Here is a 22,467-nt window from a genome sequence, read left to right on the forward strand (position 1 = left end):
ACAACATAAACAATGCGCTAGTCTATAGCATGCAACAACGGGCGCAATGACAAAGCACATAGATTTGCAATTGTATCGTTTGGACGTGAGAAGAACGGATACAACATTGAGAGAGAGAGGACACTTTAAAGAGAAGAAAACGGTAAAGGGAAGATGAGGGAGAAGAGAAACACAAATGGACCAATAGGAAGTAGACCACCTCTTTATATGGACACAAAAGGTCTTTTTACTTTTCACCTTCGTATGTCTTTTGACTTTCCACCTTCATGTGTCTTTTCATTTCCTAAACTCACCCTTCACTTACGCACTTAAGATGTTTTGAAAGAATTTTTATTTTTTTGAGATTGGGGAGACCTAATAGGTCACGGTGATAATTTCTTCCATTTTACATGTCAAAATTGGAATAGATATCCAGTTTTTGCACCAAATTGGTTAAAAAGTTTTTTCGGTTTTCTTGGAGACAAGCTTAGAATCTAGTCAAAATTTTGGTGGTAAAAAAACACTAACTAAGTCACTCAACTAATTGTGGCATTTATTACATGGCTAGCTATTCCCAACATGGATGTCATGTTGCTTCTCTAAAATGTTAACTTTTGTACCAACGTGACTCCATCCAACGATATAACAAGCATATGGGTGCCTTCTGCAAGGTGGTCTTTTGCAATGTGCCAAGCATACATAGTTTTCCCTTCTCTAAGATGTTACTTCTGTATTAACGTGACCCCATTCAACCATATAACAAGCATATGGGGTGTCTTATGCAAGGTCGTCGTTTGCAACATGCCAAGCATACATATTTCTCAGTGACATCTTTCTGCATATTCTGATAATGTGGTAGGGAGGCCTTCTTGCTTCATCACAAAAAGCTTCATGCAAGCCACTACATGCTTAAGAATTTTGGAAACATCTTTTTGGTTGGATTGCGAAAGCTAAGCCCAGATGTTAATAATTATAGTAGTTATGAGTGTGGCATTAAAATTGCAAGTATTCTATTTAAAAAGAGCCTTCTCAAGAGGTCAAATCACATGTTGGGCTGGTTTTTGGGGTGTTTTGCATCCTTGTGGCAAAGGAGCTAGTCAAGAATACCCAATGCTTTATACATGAAATCAATAAATCAAACAAGAAGTTCATGTTAGATGTAGTAGACATTTTCCTTGTTGAATACAAACATCAATTTGATCACGGTTGCACCATCCTTGTATAGACCATACATTGTATACATATCTGTTCAAGGACTACACAAGAGCTCAAACATCAATTTGATCACGGTTGCACCATCCTTGTATAGACCATACATTGTATACATTGTATACTTTACATCCTAAGCATAGGTATGTGCCGATCCCCCTAGATTTTACCTCGTTTCCAGTTGGAAGGTCTTCATATGCTAGGCTATGGAGGATCCCAGATGTTACATGCAGCTACCTCCCACTTAAAATGAGGCCATAACAACCTCCATTGTTTGTTTAGCAGAGAGTACCAATCTGCTTTGTAAATTAGCTTGATGTATGTTCCCTTAGTAAAGCACCTCCAACCATAGAAATCTAGGGTGACCAATGAGTGATGGAGTTCTTGAAGTATCTAGTTGCTTCCCTACATTCAAGTGCTTATGATGCTTTGGCACATTTTCTTACTAGCTCATGCTCGTGTTCTCGCCTATCTTCAAGTTTTCCTAGAGTGGCGTTAGCAGTTTGTCTATCTTCATGTTTTCCCAGAGTGGTGCCAATAGTTTTTCATGATCTTGGGCCATTATGAACTTGTCAGTCATATCCTATGTCATCATGGCCTAGGCTTGATCTTGGTTTGATATCGATACCACAAACTTGGCACATTGGGCTTCCGCATGTATTGTCGGTTTGAGTATACCAATTCCACCTTGCTCCTTGGCTCCAACGACCCACTCCCATCTTCTCCACAACACATAAACACTAGTTTGGTAACCTATTGGGACATAAAAGTGTCCTTTCAGGGTTCTGAAAAAAAATTCAATACTCATTGTATATGTGTGAATTTGCAAAATCCTTACATGAGTTTCAAGCTTTGAACCCATTCGAATTTTGAAAAATAAGTAACATGCTTATCTCTTGATTTCTTGGTCATGACAAGCTTCGAAAGCCAAGGTAGTGTTGCATTTTACCAAAAACAACATACTTTCACGGTTACCCCCATGGTACACCATATATAAAAAGTTCATGCTACAAACCTACCTTTCCCATGAGCTTCAATGGGTTCCTAGTCTTAGTATATGGCTACTATAGCCACAAAAATTCTTTAACTAAGTGTAGAATTAGATACAAAAAAGTGGCATTTCTACATTTTGTTGACCTATTCTCAGTGTTTGCTTCCCCACGCCCATATTTTGCACTATATAACATGTTTATTAATATAGCTTGGTACTTCACCCTCATATTGACACCCAAAAACGATCAAAGACATGCAAGCATGTCTTATTATGATCATTCTAGACACAACCACAAGACACAAAAACTACGAGAATGAAAAATCTGGGTTCCACATTATGGCCCTAGCCTCCTTGAAAAGTAGCTACTTATACCCAAATTGGGTTTGTATACTTAGATATGGACCTAAGCTAGAAGCTGACAATGTTCATAGAATGTAATGACCAAAACTGAACATAATACATTTCTAATAAATGAGTGTGATTTTGGTAAAGTGAATTTTTCTTTCCGACTTTGTATTTTTAGCTCTTTAAGTTTAGGTTTCCCAAAACTCATGAAAGAAGCCTTACATAGTTATGAGACTATGTGCACAATCAAAAATACATTTGAATAGCATAAATATATCCAAAAATTTCATGAAAGTGTAAAATAAACTTTGAATAACTTTATATCGATAATTATAGGCAATAACTTTGAATAAAGCATTAGAAAACCTTTAGAATGGCAAATGCTAATTATGCAGCACCCTAGAAGCCACTTGAGGCATTCTAGGGTGGTCTATGGCCAATTTTATGAAAAATGGTAAAAAACAATGTTACCATATACATGTGGTAGTGATGTGTGTGAACACACTAGGACCACCGGGGCATTTTTTCCCTCTTTAGGAGGTTTTCCCCCCCGAGCATTGTATATACGCCCATCACTCTAGGGCTATCTATCCTTCCATTACACACTAAGTAATACACTCTCTATTGTGTGCCTTGAGCTTCCTTCGTCTTCTCCAAGCTGTGTGTGTTTCTCTGCAACCCTAATTCCAACAATTGCTATCACAGCAGGTTGCGTCCTCCTGGGCTTAGTCGCCAGCTGCTCCAATACACGCCTGCTCACTTTCTCCGATTTCAGTGAGCTTTGGCGAGCGTTCGCACGTCGACAAATACTTTGGATAAGCTCATAGAGCTTGGTCTGCTCAGATTTTCGATTTGGGCTCATTTCGGCCTCTGTTTCAACTACAGGCAGGTCTGCACAGGCAATTTCATCATTTTGTGCAGAATTATTGTCAGTGCCATTTTTTGCATAATAGGTGCCCTATAGTCTTCTGCGGTTTGTGCTATATAGCACGTGTTGTTCTCGCTCCGTTTCTCCTATTTTCGGGCAGTTTTCACATAAGGTGCAGCATTTACCAGGGCTGACAACAACAACACAGATGTGTTTAAGATGTTTGCTGCTGAGGACAAGTTGGATGGGGACAACTACCCTATGTGGGCTTATATGATGCAACATGTTCTTGTGTCAAAGGGCGTTTGGAACATTGTGCAGGGCATTGATGTACGTCCTGGTTCTGAGGATGTAGGAGATGTTGAGGATGTTGCAAGTCTTGCTGCTGTTAGAGTTGTTTTGCCTACGGCAGAACAAGCTCGTTGGGATGTTAAGGATGCACAGGCTCATGCATTGATTGTGTTATCTGTGAAGCGCACCATTGTTCCTCACATCCGTTCAACAAAATCTGCAAAACAGGCTTGGGATATTTTGGCTAGTCTTTATGCAAGTCGCAATGAGGCTAAAATTTCTTAGCTGCGTAAAGAGCTGGAGTCGAAGATTATGCATGAGAAAGATGATATGGACACTTTCCTTGCTAGTGTCAAGGATATCAATGAGCAACTTATTTCTGCAGGTGAAGTCATTTCAGACAGTTCCCTTGTGCAGACTGTTCTTGATGCCTTACCAGACTTTTGCTAGTACTTGGAGACTTATGCCCAAGGAAATCCTGAAGTTGTCAAGTTTGATACATTATGCACATTGCTTTTGCAAGAGTCACTTTCCAAAAGAAATAGGACTAGGCAACGTGCAGTTGAACAGGCTTTTATTGCTTCTCAAAGAAAGGGTGGTAACAGCAATGCGGCCACTTCTTATGGTTCTGCTGTGAGCGACATAAATACTGTTCCTAATGCTTTTGCTGGCAGCACTTCGTCTGGCAATTCTGGTGATAAGGGCAAAAAGAAGATGCGTTGCCATTATTGTAAAGCTAATGATCACTTGATCAAGTCGTGTCCTAAGTTGAAGGCCAAGAAAGAGGGTGGTTCCACTGCAAATGCTGGTTCCACTACAAATGCAGCCATTGTTGAGTCTTCTATGAAGGGAGACTATAATGCTGATGTTGATGCAGAATGGGATTTTAGCGCAGAGTGCACTTACAATCCTGTTGTCCATGATGCATGCTTGTCAGTTGCTGCAGATTCACATGTGTGGTATTTTGCTACAAAGCACATCACCTCACATCGTGAATTGTTTACCTCTCTCGAGTCTGTCCCTCATGGGAATTCAGTCACTTGTGCCAACAATGCCTCTTATCCAGTTCAGGGAGTTGGAAAGATTGTGCTTACTGCTGCTAATGGCAATTCTTTCACACTTGTTGATGCACTTTATGTACCTGGGATCAAGAAGAATCTCTTGTCTGTATCCACACTTGCTAGACTTGGACTTGTAGTCAAATTTGTGGATGACAGATGTATAGTTCATAATCTTAGTTTTGGTGACGAAATTGTTGCATCTGGCCTTTTGTGTCGTGGGCTATATAAGGCTCACTTTGTATGACAAGTGTGGACAAAATTTTGCAAATGCTGTTGCAGACTCAAGGGCTATTTCAGATGCAAAACTTTGGCATGCACGTTTTGGTCATCTGAGTTTGCTGCGTTTCTAGAAATCTGATATGGTTGCTTCTTTGCCACCTCTTGAAGCACCTATCAAACATGTTTGTGAAGGCTGTATTTTGGGTAAGATGCAGTGTTCTAAGTTTCCAAAGGATGGTTCAGTCCGGGCCACATGCAGGTTGTAGCTTGTGCATAGTGATGTTTTTGTGGGCCCATGCAAACTCCGTCCTTGGGCAATTACCTTTACTTCGTGACTTTCATTGATGATTTCTCCAGGCATGCATGGGTATTTCCGCTTAAAGCGAAGTCCGAAGTTTTTATGTGCTTCAAACAATTTCTGGCTATGGCTGAAAATGTCTCTAAATGTACTATGGGCACCCTCTGTTCCGATCGAGGGGGGGAGAATATGTCTCATGAATTTAATGCATTTCTGGCTAGTCGTGGGATAAAACACCAATGTACAATGCCTTATACACCTCAGCAAAATGGTGTTGCTGAGAGGAAAAATAGGTCACTGACGGAAATGGCACGATGTATGGTCAAAAGTCAAGCTTTACCGCATTCTTTTTGGCTTGAGGCCATCATGTGTGCCACTTATGTACTAAACAGGTGTCCTACGAAAGCTTTGTAGTCTATTACTCCATATGAAGCATGGCATGATAGAAAGCCTTCTATTGAGCACATGCGTGTTTTTGGCTGTTTGGCATATGCTTTGGTCCCACAAGTGCAGTGCAGAAAATTGGATGATAAGGCTGTCAAATGTATTTTTGTTGGTTATAGTGCTGAAAGCAAAGGTTACAGGTTGTATCATCCGCAAACAAAACGTATTCTGGTTTCTCGGGATGTAGTGTTTGTGGAAGATTCTGTTCAACCCTTGATGTCATGTACCGGAGATAGTAATGTAAGCTCACAGGACATTTATGACACTTTGTTGCCTCTTTTCAGTGGTGGAAATACGAATGTAAGTTCCAATGAGGCAAATGTACAGCCTATGGGGGTTTCTGAAAATGTTCTAGATCAGCCTATTTCTGATGCAGATGTACATGATGTACTTGATGAGGAAAGGGCTGAAAATGAGCAGGCTAGAGGTATGCCAAAATGGCTGGTGCACACTTTGCGTGACAGTAAATTGGATGCACCTTTGTCTAGCTTACACGATGTTGAGGAGCCTCTGTGTTTTGATGAAGCACAGAATTCATAAAATTGGATGGCTGCCATGCAATCAGAATATGATGCACTCATAGAAAATGACACATGGACTTTATGTGATTTGCCTCCTAGCAAAAAGACCATTGGTACGAAGTGGGTTTACAAGTTGAAACGCAAGCCGGATGGTGAGATTGATCGCCATAAGGCTCGACTTGTTGCAAAGGGTTATGCACAACAAAAAGGCATAGATTATGAAGAGACTTTTGCTCCCACTTGTCGTATGACTACTGTGCGTTTTCTATGTGCATTGGCAACTCATTTTGGTTGGGATGTACATCAATCAGACATTGTTACTGCTTTCTTGAATGGTGACATATTTGAGGAAGTTTATGTAACGCAGCCTCGTGGTTATGTCATAAAAGGACAAGAGGACAAAGTGTGCAGATGTAAGAAGGCTTTGTATGGGTTGAAGCAATCTCCTCGTGCTTGGTATGAGAAAGCTGACACTCATTTGGTTAAACGAGGCTTTCGTAACAGTCCAACAGAAAGCACATTGTACGTAAAGCGTGAGGGTGATGTACTTCTCATTGTGGTTCTTTATGTTGATGATTTGATGATCACTGGACCAAATGAGAGACATATTGCTGAATTTAAGGCTGATTTGAATGCTATTTTCAAGATGAAAGATTTGGGGATGTTGCATCATTACTTGGGTATACAGTTTAAGCAATGTGATGGTGGTATTGCCTTGTGTCAAAAAAGTTACATAGAGACATTGCTATGTAAGTTTGGACTTGAGGATTGCAAACCTATTGCCACTCCCATGGAAACAGGTTTGAAGTTGAGTCTACATGATGCTGGCGATCCTGCTGATGTTACTCTTTACCAAACTATTGTTGGCTGCCTCATTTATGTATGCAACACGAGGCCGGATATTCAGTTTGCAGTCTCACAGGTGAGCAGATTTATGCATAGCCCAGGGTCTAAGCGTTGGCAGGCTGTCAAGAGGATTTTCCGCTACCTTAGTGGCACTTTACATCTTGGCTTGTTTTATCCCAAGGGGGGATCATTGCCACCAGACTTACATGCTTTTTCGGACTCAGATTGGGTTGGTTGTTTTGACACGCGAGTGTCCACAAGTGGTTTTTGTTTCATGCTTGGCAGTTCATGTATATCATGGTTGAGCAAGAAGCAACCTACTGTGGCCACTTCGAGTTGTGAGGATGAGTACAGGGCAGTCTTCACAACTACGGTTGAGTGTGTATGGCTCAGACGCCTTATGGCTGATTTGGGTGTTGGACAGGACACTGCCAACGCTATCTACACTGACATTGAGAGCGCATTGGCAGTTGCGAGGAACCCAATTTTTCATGCTTGCACAAAGCACATTGAGGTGTATTACCATTATGTTAGGGAGAGGCTCTCAGCAGGAGAGATCAGCTTGGCTTATGTGCCAACACAGGACAACCTTGCAGATCTTTTCACAAAGGCATTGTCTCGTGAGAAGCGTGAAGCTTTCCGCAAAGCTTTGGGCTTACTCCCCTTTGTGGATTGATCATGTCCTCAGGGCATGGCACTTCCCTTTACTGATGTGCCAGCTCTCGTTCACCGCATCACTCGAGGGGGGATTTGTTACCATATACATGTGGTAGTGATGTGTGTGAACACACTAGGACCGCCGGGGCATTTTTTCCCTCTTTAGGAGGTTTTTTCCCCCGAGCATTGTATATACGCCCATCACTCTAGGGCTATCTATCTTTCCATTACACACTAAGTAATACACTCTCTATTGTGTGCCTTGAGCTTCTTTCGTCTTCTCCAAGCTGTATGTGTTTCTCTGCAACCCTAATTCCAACAAACAACACACGTTTTTTGGGACTGTTTAGGCTGGAAAATCCTTGTCAAACACAATGTTAGAGCCGAAATCAATAGCTCAATAAATTCCAAGTTTTTTTCAGCTCATAATCTATCAAACATTCCAAAAAAAAAAGCATCTCCTACAATAATTCTAGAAAACTGCTTGGTTAACAGGACATAAAAGTGTCCAAGAAAATAAAAATGTCTTGTTACCATTCTAGTGTTGATGACAACCAGAGTTTCATGGCAATTGCCAAGAACCCTATCTTCCATGCATGCACAAAGAATATTGAGGTTCAATATCATCATGTTTGAGAGCTTATTGAGGATGAGATTGTGGAGCTTATTGAGTCCTATTAAAGATAATTGTCAATATCATCATGTTTGAGAGCTTATTGTTTGAGAGCTTATTGAGTCATATTAAAGATAATTGTGTAGATATCTTCACCAAAGCTCTTGGGAAAGACCAGCTACTTCGACACCTTTATTGATTCAGAGCAAGCGCATGGCCAACATAAAGCATCTTTGGGTGTTCATCGAGGGGGGTGTTAGTATAGCTGTTATGCCCACCTCTTAGTTTTGTGTACCATCATGTGTGTTGCACAATTTGTAAACCCCCCATACGAGAGAAACCAATAGTGTACATCTATTTACTGGATTCCAACTTTCACACCGATGAGGTGCGTGATTGTGGATGGTTCGAAGCTAATTCGGGAGCCAAACTAGGCAAGGGTTTGAATCTACTGTCCCCAAGGAAATTTTTGAAGGAATATCCCTAGAATATTCCCTACATACTATGCCATATGTACATGCATTAGTACTATGGACGGGGGGATATTTTTAGGCAAGCAATTTTTAATGAGCACTTTTTAGGAATCAGGTGAGAAGATTCCAAAAAAGATTCTCTCTCTCTCTCTCTCTCTTTCCGCCTTCACGCACCTTGGCATCAAATCCTTTAGTGTTTTGTGACCTCTTTCTCCCTCACTCTCTCTCTCTCTCTCTCTCTCTCTCTCTCTCTCTCTCTCTCTCTCTCTCTCTCTCTCTCTCTCTCTCTCTCTCTCTCTAAGACCCGCACAACCTGTGTCCCTCCCAGGATCAAGGGCGGCCTGTGGAGGGGCGTTAAGCCTCCAAGCTCGCCTGCGACAGAATCAAAGCCTTCTCAGAGGCTCAGAACTGTAGCGCCCTCGCTCTTTTGACCTAGAGCAGCTATGACCTGCTCGGAGCTCAGAGTTTCGATCTGCTCTCCCGCTCTCCCAACCTGTAGCTCCCCAACCTGGAGCTCTCCTGCCCTCCCAACCTGCTTCGACCTGCGGGTCCCTCTCTCTCTCTCTCTCTCTCTCTCTCTCTCTCTCTCTCTCCTGCCCTCCCAACCTGCTTTGACCTGCGAGCCTAAACTAAGCAGGGACTGCCACAAAACTTCAGTTTGGTGGGTGCACTCAATAACAAGAAGATTAGCATCGGAAGAATGACGACCAAAACCAACACTCCGAAGAGCTTTGCGAAAACACGACCAAGCTTTGCTGCTGTCCTAGCAGCGCCAAGCAAATTTGACCGAATCGAACGCCTTCAAGCAGATCTCGATCGCGTCATGGAAGAAAATCGCGACCTCAAAGCTCGCCTTTGCAAGCTTGAGGCGCGATTTGATTCCATGGTCGATCTCGCCACCAATAAAGTGAAAGAAGTCGAAGCCAAGGCCATCGAAACCCACTCGGCAACCCTTGCAAAGGTGAAGACATGTGTGATAGTAGAGCTTCGAGAACAACGACTCCAAGCAGAAAATACCCTCAAGATCCGCATCGGTGGGCTACCTCAAGCATGGGAAACAACCGAGCTCGACTTCTCGGAACGCATCAACTTCCTCAACGAAACTCTCAAGCCGATCAAGGTCGACCACAATGCAATAAGTCGTATCACTTGGAGAGGCCCTGACCTACCTATACCAAGTGGACATGCCATCCTTGAATTCGAAAGTAGGGAATGTCGGCTCAAGCTTCTCCAACAATCACGTCTTCTCAAGGACACCAAGTTTTGGATCGCAGAAGAACTCACCCCGCTACAACTCAAACGCAAAAGTGAAGAGCTCAAGAAGGTACATGAAGCCCGCAAACAAGGCAAATGGGCAGTCTACCGAGGTGGTAAAGCCATCATCCAGGAGTTTCGAAATCCCAAATCAGCTCTCCCCACAGCTGATCCCTCTTAGGTTTTTGTCCTTTTCATTTTTCATCTTTCCAATGGACCCTCAGTCCTTAACTGATATGTATTCAGTGCGATCTGCTACAAACGTCACCGTTGTAATGTTTGTTTTTGGTCCCATGGGTCATATCTAACCTCCGTGGACGATAATTGAATCTATCTATCTATTTATCTCTCTCTCTCTCTCTCTCTCTCTCTCTCTCTCTCTCTCTCTCTCTCTCTCCCCCCCCCCCCCCAATTGCCTATGGCAATTGAGATAAATTTGGCAGGTGGCCAATGGTGCAATGGTAGATAGGAAGAAAGAGAGTAAGAGATAAGAAAATTTGAACAAGAGAGAGAGGTTACAAAGTGCTAAGGGAGGAGGTTTCAAGGTGCGTGAAGGAGGAGGAGGAGGAGGAGAGGGAGAGAGAGAGAGAGAGAGAGAGAGAGAGAGAGAGAGAGAGAGAGAGAGAGAGAGAGAGAGAGAGAGAGAGAGAGAGAGAGAGAGAGGGAGAGAGAGAATATAGATCTTTAGACATAGGCAAATATTTGCCAACTTTTAAAAGGCTTCAAAGACAGCAGAAACAAGGGTACTTAAAAGATCAACATCCATTGGTAATAGAAAACATTACATTTTATATTACTTGCAGTATATACGATAACACTTTAGATGGTGCAAATATATTTGTTTTCTCAAATCCACGGGGTTTGTAGCAGTGCTACTCTCTATAGGCAAAAGATGATTCACCATGTGACCTAGCTGCTCCTTCAGTCTCCCCTTATCCTCCTTTGTGATAAGTCCAACCTTCTTCCAGCAGGATAAACCCCTTCTTGTTCAAGCTTAGCAAGGAGCACATGTTGAGGTTTGTGCGGCATTGATAAAGGCGATACACATATGTTGTTCCCTTGAGAACCTCCCAAAACCATTCCACTTCATACATTGGCCCTCCATTGGGAATGGCCTCCATGGCATCCCAAGAAAACTTGATGCTATTCTCAAGATTGTTGGTCATCGTGGAGAGATAGAGAAGTGCTCTATAATAGCTACTGAATGGTTACACCAAAAAATTGCAATCAATACCAATTTATGGGGACTATTACTTTATTATCATTTACTTTATTGCTAATGTGACACCTAAACATCCTCAGACCAATTTGCACAATTAAAAAAACTACAAAACAATGCACCGTAATGTGTTCATCATAAGATCATATCAAAAACTGGTACTAGGGTCCACTCCATAATCCGACATACAAGAAATTGGAAACAACAAATGCTATGCATCCATACTTGGATATGTTCTGCCTCGGTTAAGTGCCCTAAATATATTAGTATCTGCTAGAACAAGTTGATAGATAAACATGTTCTCATTTTGGCTTAGCCCCAACACACACACACAAAAAATATAATACATGTGTTTGCATGCAAGATATGGTTTTTGCTTTGTCACCCATTCCATGAAGTCTGGACATGTGCACAGTGGCTCCTTGAAAATACAAATATTGTACAACCCGATATGACCATCTTCACTTTGGGTCTCTACTTTGAAGACCTCGTGAACATCATCGACCCCATATATCTCCTCTATCACCTTTTCCCTCAGCGCTAGTGCTAGACTGATCTTGTGTGCATCATCTCCAAAAATGGAAGACCAACAACGTATAGCACACCATCCCGCATTGTGGCTCATGCACTACCTTGAGGAGTAGATGTATCATCTGACTTGATAGGAGTGTTGGTCTGGGTTTGGCGTTATAGCTCCCTTCATTCCTAAACTCTGCTTGACACCCTCCTTCATACAATATTTGCACCTCATTCTTGTTAGGTTGGTGCCCACATGCACGGGCCAAATGTGTGGTGGATGTTGAGGTTGTGGCTCTGTGTTTTGGTCTACTATGTGGCAATGCAAGACATGATCTGGACAAAACCAAAATTAGTGATGCACCACACCTTTGGGATGCTTTCAATATCCTTCAAAAGATGGGGCCGGTACACCAAGGCTTGAACCTGCAATATTTCGTCCACACCTTCGCCTCCCTCTTGGCGTGCCACTACAAGTGACTGTGCTACCTTGTGGAGTTCGTTGTATGGCCCACAATACTTCGTTAGCTTGCGTTCCATTACATATTTCCCACCTGAATTTGTCCTTAGTTATGGGAATTGTGTTGTGCTTTCGTGCACAAAATTAATCTTGTGGGGCCTTCCACACTTCTTACAATCTTTGCTAATCGAGTTGTACTCTGGCATGTGTGATGCATCATTTTCCACATTAATAACCTCATTTGGTCTTTGTTTTTGCCTTGATGTCTTCTTATCTCATGTCAGTAGAGTGATTACTGTGTACATTAGAGTGCCCCCAGTAGCCTCATTCACCGTCCTTATTACTTGACTAGGACGACTTCCATGGCATTTCACTAGCTTTTGTATCAATGGACCCTTTCAAATGTGTTTTCCATGGCTGTACAAAATGGCCTTTGTGATGTGTAGAATAGAATTTTGTATGTCAGTTGTACATGCATCGTAAAATGAGATGCGTTTACAAAAACCCTCCCCTATTAGCCAACTACCATGCTTGCTCTCAACAAGGGTTTGTGCGTGGAGTGTTTGGTCCATCGGAGCTTCTTTCTATACATGTCATAAGGCCCCCCCCAATGTGCAATACGAATTTCCCACCAGCTCAGCCATGAATCCATGTTGGTTGTTGGGGAGACCGGTTGATTAAACAAATCCATAATTCCTCATAGATTTTACCTTCAACATGTCACCTTCTCTTCCAAATTCAAGTAGACACACAACTAGACTATGACAACACACACACACACACACACACACACACACACACACACACACACACACACACACACACACACACACACACACACACACACACACACACACACACACACAAAATGATAGATTGACAAGGAAAGAGTGAAAGAGGGATTGTAAGAGATGTAGACATAATCACGGAGTACACAGAATAACACAACATAGTATATGAGAGAGGGAAGGAAATTTTTTTTGGCATCTACACAAGAAAGGCCTAAAGATTGCAGCCCCAAACTCCACGGTACCTCTTGTGGAGTTTGATATTTAATACTTGATATTATTTTTTGGTGCCAAAAATTGGAGGCCCCTCTTTTACACCTTATTTATGAGAGAAACACATTACTTATTGCATGATCCTCTTAGAGTGAGTTCTCATTGTCCTATTTACAAAGAAGCCATAGTGTGTTATTGATAAAAGATCTACAATAATGTGCAAGAATAAAATGATCGAGAGGATTATTATTTTCCGGCGCCTCCTTCTCAACTCCCAGAATTCCAATCTACAAATCATCATGCACTCATTGTTAGTGAAATCAAATAGACATCACATAATCAACCATTAAGCCAACTATCCTAATTGAAGTTAACCACATGCAACAGGAGGGTACCCAATCTCGTAACATTCCCTCCCACTAGGGATAGCAATTGTCCTCAGTTTCTCAGTAGAGAATCAATTGGACCGTGAGTGAGGAAAAATGTGAAGAAGGTCTGGGAAGTTGCAAAAAAACTTTTCGGGCATCCATTTTGCATCCTCTCTAGGGTATCATTTAAAGGTCAAAAGATAGTGGTTATAAACCATGCCAGTGTGTGTGGTGGTGGTCTTGTGATCACTATTTGTGCAGGGATGAGTTGCTCATCCTCATAAATGTGATGTGTAGGTAGGGGTCCTCTAAAAGGTCTTAAAAGACTAATGTGGAATGCATTGTGAATGTGCCAATGTGAAGGTAAGTCTAAACAAAATGAAACATCATTGATCATAGCAAAAAAATTGAATAGGCTGTAAAAACGAGGAGAAAGTTTAACAAAAACATTAGTATCAACACTTTTGATCCTTCGTTTTTCAATGTGAAGCATAACATAATCACCTTCCTTAAACTGGTGTGCCTTGTGGTGCTTGCTAGCATGCTTAGTGTAAAGTTCCTGTGAGTACACGTGCATAAACATCATGAAAATTAGCAGTAAAATCATTAGCGACAGGCACAACATTAGAAAGAAGCGAAGGAGGAGTAGACAAAGAATGACCACACACAATTTCAAATGGAAATTTACATGTGGCAGTGTGAGTGGTGTTATTATATGCAAATTATAAAATATGCAGGTAATCATCCCATTTCTTGGGTTGAGAAGAAACATAAGCTTTTTAATGATAGTGTGATTAGTGACTTCGGTTTGACCATTAAATTCATGATGGAATACCGAAGTAAAATCAAGTGTTTCTCTAAGATTTTCAAAAGCAGTAGTCCAAAAAGCACTACAAAAATTGTAATCTCGATTAGATATTACAATTTAGGTAAACCATGACGTGGAAATAGAGCTTTAAGAAATAGAATTGCATCTTGATGTGGTGTAAGTGTTTTCTTACAAGGAATGAAGTATGCTTGCTTAGAAAAACGTTCAATTACAGTCCAAATCATATCATGCTTGTGAACAGTGAGTAAAAATCCAGTAACAAAATCCATTGAAATATGTTCCCAAGGTTTTTCAAGAGTAGGGAGAGGGTGTAAAAGTCCCAATCTCTTGCCTGTTTACTGCTTTGATCTTTTGACAAATCAAACAAGTGGAAACATACCGTTTAACATCACTTTTCATAGCAGGCCAATAGAAATCATGACATAAGTTTTGAAAAGTAGCAGCAAATCCTCTATGTTCGCATAGGGTGGTTTGTGCAACTCTTCAATGATTAATGTACGAAAAGGTTTAGTTACACACAATTTTTGTTTGAGATAAAGAAAGTTTTCTTGAATAGCGTATTCCAAAAATGTGTGCACAAAATTCTCAATCATATGCAACCATGTGGTTTTGAAATCATCATCTTGTGCATGAGTGTCAGGCATTGAATCAAATGAAGTACACATAATGGTTGATAGATTATTAAGAGAGGGTCTTCGACTCAAAGCATCGGCAACATTTTTCTTATCAGGTTTGTATTGAATGTTGGGTTGAAAAATTTGAATGAAGGCAGTCCACTTAAGATGTCTATCATCTATAAGAATTGAGACAATAAGTACTTGATAATTTGTTGATCATTTTTTATGATTAGATAAGCCCCCATTTAATAGTGTTTCCAAATTTTCAAGGCATGTACAACAACAGTCAACTCTTTGTCATATGTGCTAAACTTTTCTTCAGACGAATTAAACTTACGACTTTCAAATGCGATAGGATGGTTGTCTTGCATAAGAACTGCACCGATACCTTTTCCATTGGCATCAATGACTACGACAAAGAATGGCCTATCAATTTTAGGCAATTGCAGTATTGGTGCATTTATCAAAGCATTCTCGAGTGCATTAAAGGAACTTTCTTGCAAATCAGACCTTATATAAGGATAATTTTTCTTTAACAAGAGAGTGAGGTAATGAGATTTGTAAGCAAAGTTACGCACATACTTCTTGTAATAATTGCATAGACCAATAAAAGAACGAAGTTCATGTAAACTTTTGTGTATAGGCCATGATTGAATGGATTCAATTTTCTTGGGTCTACATGTATTCCCTTGCCCGATACAACGTGTCCCAAATATTCAATTTTAGATTGGAAAAATGAACTCTTTTCGGGATTCAGATACAAGTAGTTGTGTGCAAGCAAATCAAATACACGTGTTAAGTGCTCTTTATTTTCTTGTTCTGATTTACTACATACAAGAATGTCATCAAAGAATACAATCACAAAATCTTGATGGTCAATAAAAATTATGTTCATCATGCGTGTGAAGTGGCTGGTGCATTTGTTAGACCAAATGGCATGACAAAAAATTCACAGTGTCCCATTTGTGTTCTAAAATTAGTTTTGTAGACATCTTGGTCAAACATTTTGACTTGGTGATACCCTGATTTCAGGTCAATTTTTTGCTAAAAATGTTTGCCCCTTTTAGTTTGTTTAATAGACCATCCACTCTAGGAATAGGGAACCTATTCTTGATGGTAGCCTTGTAGTTAATACACATACGAAAAGTTTCATTTTTCTTCTTAACAAGAAGTTTGCCCCTTTTAGTTTATCTTAACACATCATCCACTATAGGAACAGGGAACCTATACTTGATGGTGATCTTGTTTAAAGCCCAGAAGTTAATACACATACAAAAAGTTCCATTTTTTCTTCTTTAACAAGAAGTACCGGAGCTTCGTATGGTGAACTACTAGGTCTTATAAGTCCTCGATCAAGCAAATTAGTGATTTGAGTTTGCATCTCCCTGTGTGCAGTCGGATTTACACAATATGGCGCTCTAGAAGGAGGTTCACTACCCAGTATAATATCTATTTTTGGTCTTCTGGGCCTGAAGGTGAAATTCCAGGTGGTAGATCATGCATGAAACAATTCTTTAATTGTGTGAGAAAATCATCATGTGATGAGTTATATGAGGTTTCAGTTTCAGCGAAGATTTGATTTACCAGCACTAGATTTGTTTTCCCTGTTTTTGAATTGCTCTTTTGGCTCGAGTGTGTGACAGAAGTAGAAATTTTTTATGTTCTAGTGTTGCTTGGATGGAGAAATTTTTTTTATTATGAGTGAGAGATATGGTATGTGTTTTATAATTGATCAATGTTGGAATTAGGGTTGCAGAGAAAGACACACAGTTTGGAGGAGACAAAGTAAGCTCACGGCACACAATAGAGAGTGTATTACTTAGTGTGCAATGGAAAGATAGATAGCCCTAGAGTGATGGACGTATATACAATGCACGGGGGAAAAAACCTCCTAAAGAGGGAAAAAATGCCCCGGCGGTCCTAGTGTGTTCACACACATCACTACCACATGTATATGGTAACAAATCCCCCCTGGAGTGATGCGGTGAACGAGAGCTGGCACACAAGTAAGGGGAAGTGCCATGCCCTGAGGACATGATCAGTACACAAAGGGGAGTAAGCCCAAAGCTTTGCGGAAAGCTTCGAGCTTCTCACGAGACAATGCCTTTGTGAAAAGATCTGCAAGGTTGTCCTGTATTCGCACATAAGCCAAGCTGATCTCTCCTGTTGAGATTCTCTCCCTGACATAGTGGTAATGCACCTCAATGTGCTTTGTGTGAGCATGAAAAACTGGGTTTCTCGCAACTGCCAATGCGCTCTGACTGTCAGTGTAGATAGTGTTGGCAATGCCCTGTCCAACACGCAAATCAGCCATAAGGCGTCTGAGCCATAGACACTCAACCGTAGTTGTGAAGACCGCCCTGTACTCAGCCTCACAACTAGAAGTGGCCACAATAGGTTGCTTCTTGCTCAACCATGATATACATGAACTGCCAAGCATGAAACAAAAACCACTTGTGGACACTCGCGTGTCAAAACAACCAGCCCAAACTGAGTCCGAAAAATCATGTAAGTCTGGCAGCAATGATCCCCCCTTGGGATAAAACAAGCCAAGATGTAAAGTGCCACTAAGGTAGCGGAAAATCCTCTTGACAGTGTACCAATGCTTAGACCCTAGGCTATGCATAAATCTGCTGACCTGTGAGACTGCAAACTGAATATCCGGCCTCGTGTTGCATACATAAATGAGGCAGCCAACAACACTTTGGTAAAGACTAACATCAGCAGGATCACCAGCATCGTGTAGACTCAACTTCAAACCTATTTCCATGCGAGTGGCAATAGGTTTGCAATCCTCAAGTCCAAACTTACATAGTAATGTCTCTATGTAACTTTTCCGACACAAGGCAATACCACCATTACACTACTTAAACTGTATACCCAAGTAATGATGCAACATCCCCAAATCTTTCATCTTGAAAATAGCATTCAAATCAGCCTTAAATTCAGCAATATGTCTCTCATTTGGTCCAGTGATCAGCAAATCATCTACATTAAGAACCACAATGAGAAGTACATTACCCTCACGCTTTACATACAATGTGTTTTCTGTTGGACTATTACGAAAGCCTTGTTTGACCAAATTAGTGTCAGCTTTCTCATACCACGAGGAGATTTCTTCAACCCATACAAAGCCTTCTTACATCTGCACACTTTGTTTGTCCTCTTGTCCTTTTTTGACAAATCCATGAGGCTGCGTTACATAAACTTCCTCAAATATGTCACCATTCAAGAAAGCAGTAACAATGTCCGATTGATGTACATCCCAACCAGAATGAGCTGCCAATGCACATAGAAAATGCACAGTAGTCATAGGACAAGTGGAAGCAAAAGTCTCTTCATAATCTATGCCTTTTTGCTATGCATAACCCTCTGCAACAAGTCGAACCTTATGGCGATCGATCTCACCATTCAGCTCGCGTTTCAACTTGTAAACCCACTTCGTACCAATGGCCTTTTTTCCAGGAGGCAAATGACATAAAGTCCACGTGTCATTTTCTATAAGTGCATCATATTCTGATTGCATGGCAGCCATCCAATTTTTTGAATTTTGTACTTCATCAAAGGACAGAGGTTCCTCAACATCATGTAAGCTAGACATAGCCAAAGCATAACAATCTGATGCATAAGATGCATGGCAAGAGCCTGAACTAGTATGACTAGACAATGGTGTATCCAATTTACTGTCACGCAATGTATGCACCATCCATTTTGGCATACCTCTAGCCTGCTCATTTTCAGCCCTTTCCTCATCAAGTACATCATGTACATCTGCATCAGTAATAGCTGATCTGTAACATTTTCAGAAACCCCCATAGGCTGTACATTTGCCTCATTGGAATTTACATTCAAACTTCCACCACTGAAAAGAGGCAACAAAGTGTCATAAATGTCCTGTGAGCTTACATTACTGTCTCTAGTACATGACAGCAAGGGCTGAACAAAATCTTCCACAAACACTACATCCCATGAAACCAGAATACGCTTTGTTTGCGGATGATACAACCTGTAACCTTTGCTTTCAACGCTATAACCAACAAAAATACATTTGATAGCCTTATCATCCAATTTTCTGTGGCGTGTTTGTGGCACTAAAGCATATGCCAAACATCCAAAAACATGCATGTGCTCAATAGAAGGCTTTCTATCATGCCATGCTTCAGATGGAGTAATAGACTGCAAAGCTTTTGTAGGACACCTGTTCAATACATAAGTGGCACACATGATGGCCTCAAGCCAAAACAAATGCGGAAAATGCTGCAAAGCTTGACTTTTGACCATACATCGTGCCATGTCTGTACTTGACCTGTTTTTCGTCTTAGCAGCACCATTTTCCTGAGGCGTATAAGGCACTGTACATTGGTGTTTTATCCCACGACTAGCCAGAAATCCATTAAATTCATGAGACATATACTCCCCCCCTCGATCGGAACGGAGGGTGCCCATAGTATATTTTCGAGACATTTTTAGCCATAGCCAGAAATTGTTTGAAGCACATAAAAACTGTGGACTTCGCTTTAAGAGGAAATACCCATGCATGCCTGGAGTAATTGCCCAAGGACAGAGTTTGTATGGGCTTACAAACATCACTATGCACAAGCTGCAACCTGCATGTGGCGCTAACTAAACCATCATTTGGAAACTCCGAATGCTGCATCTTACCCAAAATACAGCCTTCACAAACATGTTTGACAGGTGCTTCAAGAGGCGGCAAAGAAGCAACCATATCAGATTTTTGCAAACACATCAAACTTGCAAAATTCAAATGACCAAAACGTGCATGTCAAAGTTTTGCATCTGAAATAGCCCTTGAATTTGCAACTGCATTCGCAAAATTTTTGTCCACACTTGTCATACAAAGTGAGCTTATACATCCCACGGCACAAAAGGCCAGATGCAACAATTTCATCACCAAAATTGAGATCATGAACTGTACATCTGTCATCCGCAAACTTGACTACAAGTCTAAGTCTAGCAAGTGTAGATACAGACAAAAGATTCTTCTTGATCCCAGGTACATAAAGTGCATCAACAAGTGTGAAAGAACTGCCATTTGCAGCAGTAAGCACAATCTTTTCAACTCCCTGAAGCGGATAAGAGGCATTGTTGGCACAAGTGATTGAATTCCCATGAGGGACATACTCGAGAGAGGTGAACAATTCACGATGTGAGGTAATGTGCTTTGTAGCACCACTGGCAAAATACCACACATGTGAATCTGCAGCAACTGACATGCATGCATCATGGACAACAAGATTGTAAGTGCAATCCACACTAAAAGCCCATTCTGCATCAACATCACAGTCTCCTTTCACAGAAGACTCAACACTGGCTGCATTTGTAGTGGAACCAACATTTGTAGTGGAACCACCCTCTTTCTTCTTTCCTCTTTGGCCTTCAACTTAGGACACTGCTTGATCAAGTGATCATTAGCTTTACAATAATGGCAACCTATCTTCTTTTTGCCCTTATCACCAGAATTTCCAGACGAATTGTTGCCAACAGAAGCATTGGAAATAGAAGTTTTGCCACTCGCAGTTGAACCATAAAAAGTGGCTACATTGCTGTTACCACCCTTTCTTTGAGAAGCAATATAAGCCTATTCAACTGCACGCTGTCTAGTCGTGTTTTTTCTGGAAAGTGACTCTTGCAACATCAATGTGCACAATGCATCAAACTTGACAACTTCAGGATTTCCTTGGGTCATAAGTCTCTAACTACTTGCAAAAGTCTGGTAAGAATCTGGTAAGGCATCAAGAATAGTATTCACAAGGGAACTGTCTGAAATGACTTCAGCTGAAATAAGTTGCTCATTGATATCCTTGACACCAGCAAGGAAAGTGTCCATATCATCTTCCTCATGCATAATCTTCGACTCCAGCTCTTTACGTAGCAAAGCAATTTTAGCCTCATTGTGGCTTGCATAAAGACCTGCTAGAATATCCCAAGCCTGTTTTGTAGATTTTGCTGAACAAATGTGAGGAGTAATGGTGCGCTTCACAGACAACACAATCAATGGATGAGCCTGCGCATCCTTTACATCCCATGAGCTTGTTCTACCGTAAGCAAAACAACTCTAATAGCAGTAATCCTTGCAGCAAGACCTACCACATCCTCAACATTGCCTACATCCTCAGAACCGGGACGTACATCAATGCCCTACACCATATTCTAGATGCCCTTTGACACAAGAACATGTTGCATCATGTAAGCCCATATAGGGTAATTGTCCCCATCCAATCTGTCCTCAACAACAAACATCTTGAACACATCTGTGTTGTTGTCAGCCATGGAAAATGCATGCACCTGATGTAAAAACTGCCCGAAATGAGGAGAAACTGGGTGAGACTAGCACATGCTATATAGCACAACCCATAGTAGACTGTATGGGACCTGTTATATGCAGTATTTGGCACTGAATTTTTTTTTGCACAAAATGATGAAATTTCCTGTGCAGACCTGGCTGTAGTGAAAACGGAGGCCAAAGTGAGTCCAAATCATAAATCTGAGCAGACTATGCTCTATGAGCTGTCTCAAAATTTTTGTCAACCTGCGAACGCTCGCCAAAGCTCATTGAAATCAGAGAAAATGAGCAGGCGTGTGTTGGAGCTGCTGGCGACTAAGCCTGGGAGGATGCAACCTGCTATGATACCAATTGTTGGAATTAGGGTTGCAGAGAAACACACACAGCTTGGAGGAGATGAAGGAAGCTCAAGCCACACAATAGAGAGTGTATTACTTAGTGTGCAATGGAAAGATAGATGGCCCTAGAGTTATGGGCGTATATACAATGCACGGGAGAAAAAACCTCCTAAAGAGAGAGAGAGAGAGAGAGAGAGAGAGAGAGAGAGAGAGAGAGAGAGAGAGAGAGAGTTGTGCCAACCTTGTAGAAATAAAATCATGGCTACTGCCATCATCTAAAATAATGGTGACACTTTCACCCTTGACTGTGCCTTGCACTTTAAACAAAGTGTGACCTGAAGATGGGTGGTCATTGTGATCATATCCCTCATTGTAATTAGCTTCCACTTCATTGTCGTTGGAATTAGCATCTTTGATGAGGTTAGCAGTAGCACCATTGGGGCGATTGTTGTTGAAGGGTCTTTGGTTTGAATTTTGGGTGACTCCATTGGATTGGCCATTTCTCTTAGCAGGACCTTTTGGGCACTTATTTGCATAGTGACCATACTAGAAACATTTGAAACACTTCACCTTTTTATTACCATTAGAGTTTTTAGCGGGGTGTTCGATTGGCCATTAATCTTAGCAAGACCTTTTGGGCACTTATCTGCATAGTGACCATACTGGAAACATTTGAAACACTTCACCTTTTTATTACCATTAGAGTTTTGAGCAGGACATTGGTTGGAAGAATTTTGGTTGTC

At 41.2% G+C, this 22,467-nt stretch overlaps 1 protein-coding gene across 1 annotated transcript; it reads left to right on the forward strand.

The window, feature by feature from the left end:
• Positions 1-9,641: 9,641 nt before the first annotated feature.
• Positions 9,642-10,253, forward strand: LOC147433852 (uncharacterized). Its single transcript, XM_086489815.1, has one exon. The coding sequence runs from the start codon at positions 9,642-9,644 to the stop codon at positions 10,251-10,253; it is 612 nt and encodes a 203-aa protein (XP_086345941.1).
• Positions 10,254-22,467: the final 12,214 nt, after the last annotated feature.

This window comes from Adiantum capillus-veneris, chromosome 19 (assembly GCF_014529385.1).
Source record: "Adiantum capillus-veneris isolate H3 chromosome 19, ASM1452938v2, whole genome shotgun sequence".
NCBI classification, from domain to species: Eukaryota; Viridiplantae; Streptophyta; class Polypodiopsida; order Polypodiales; family Pteridaceae; genus Adiantum; species Adiantum capillus-veneris.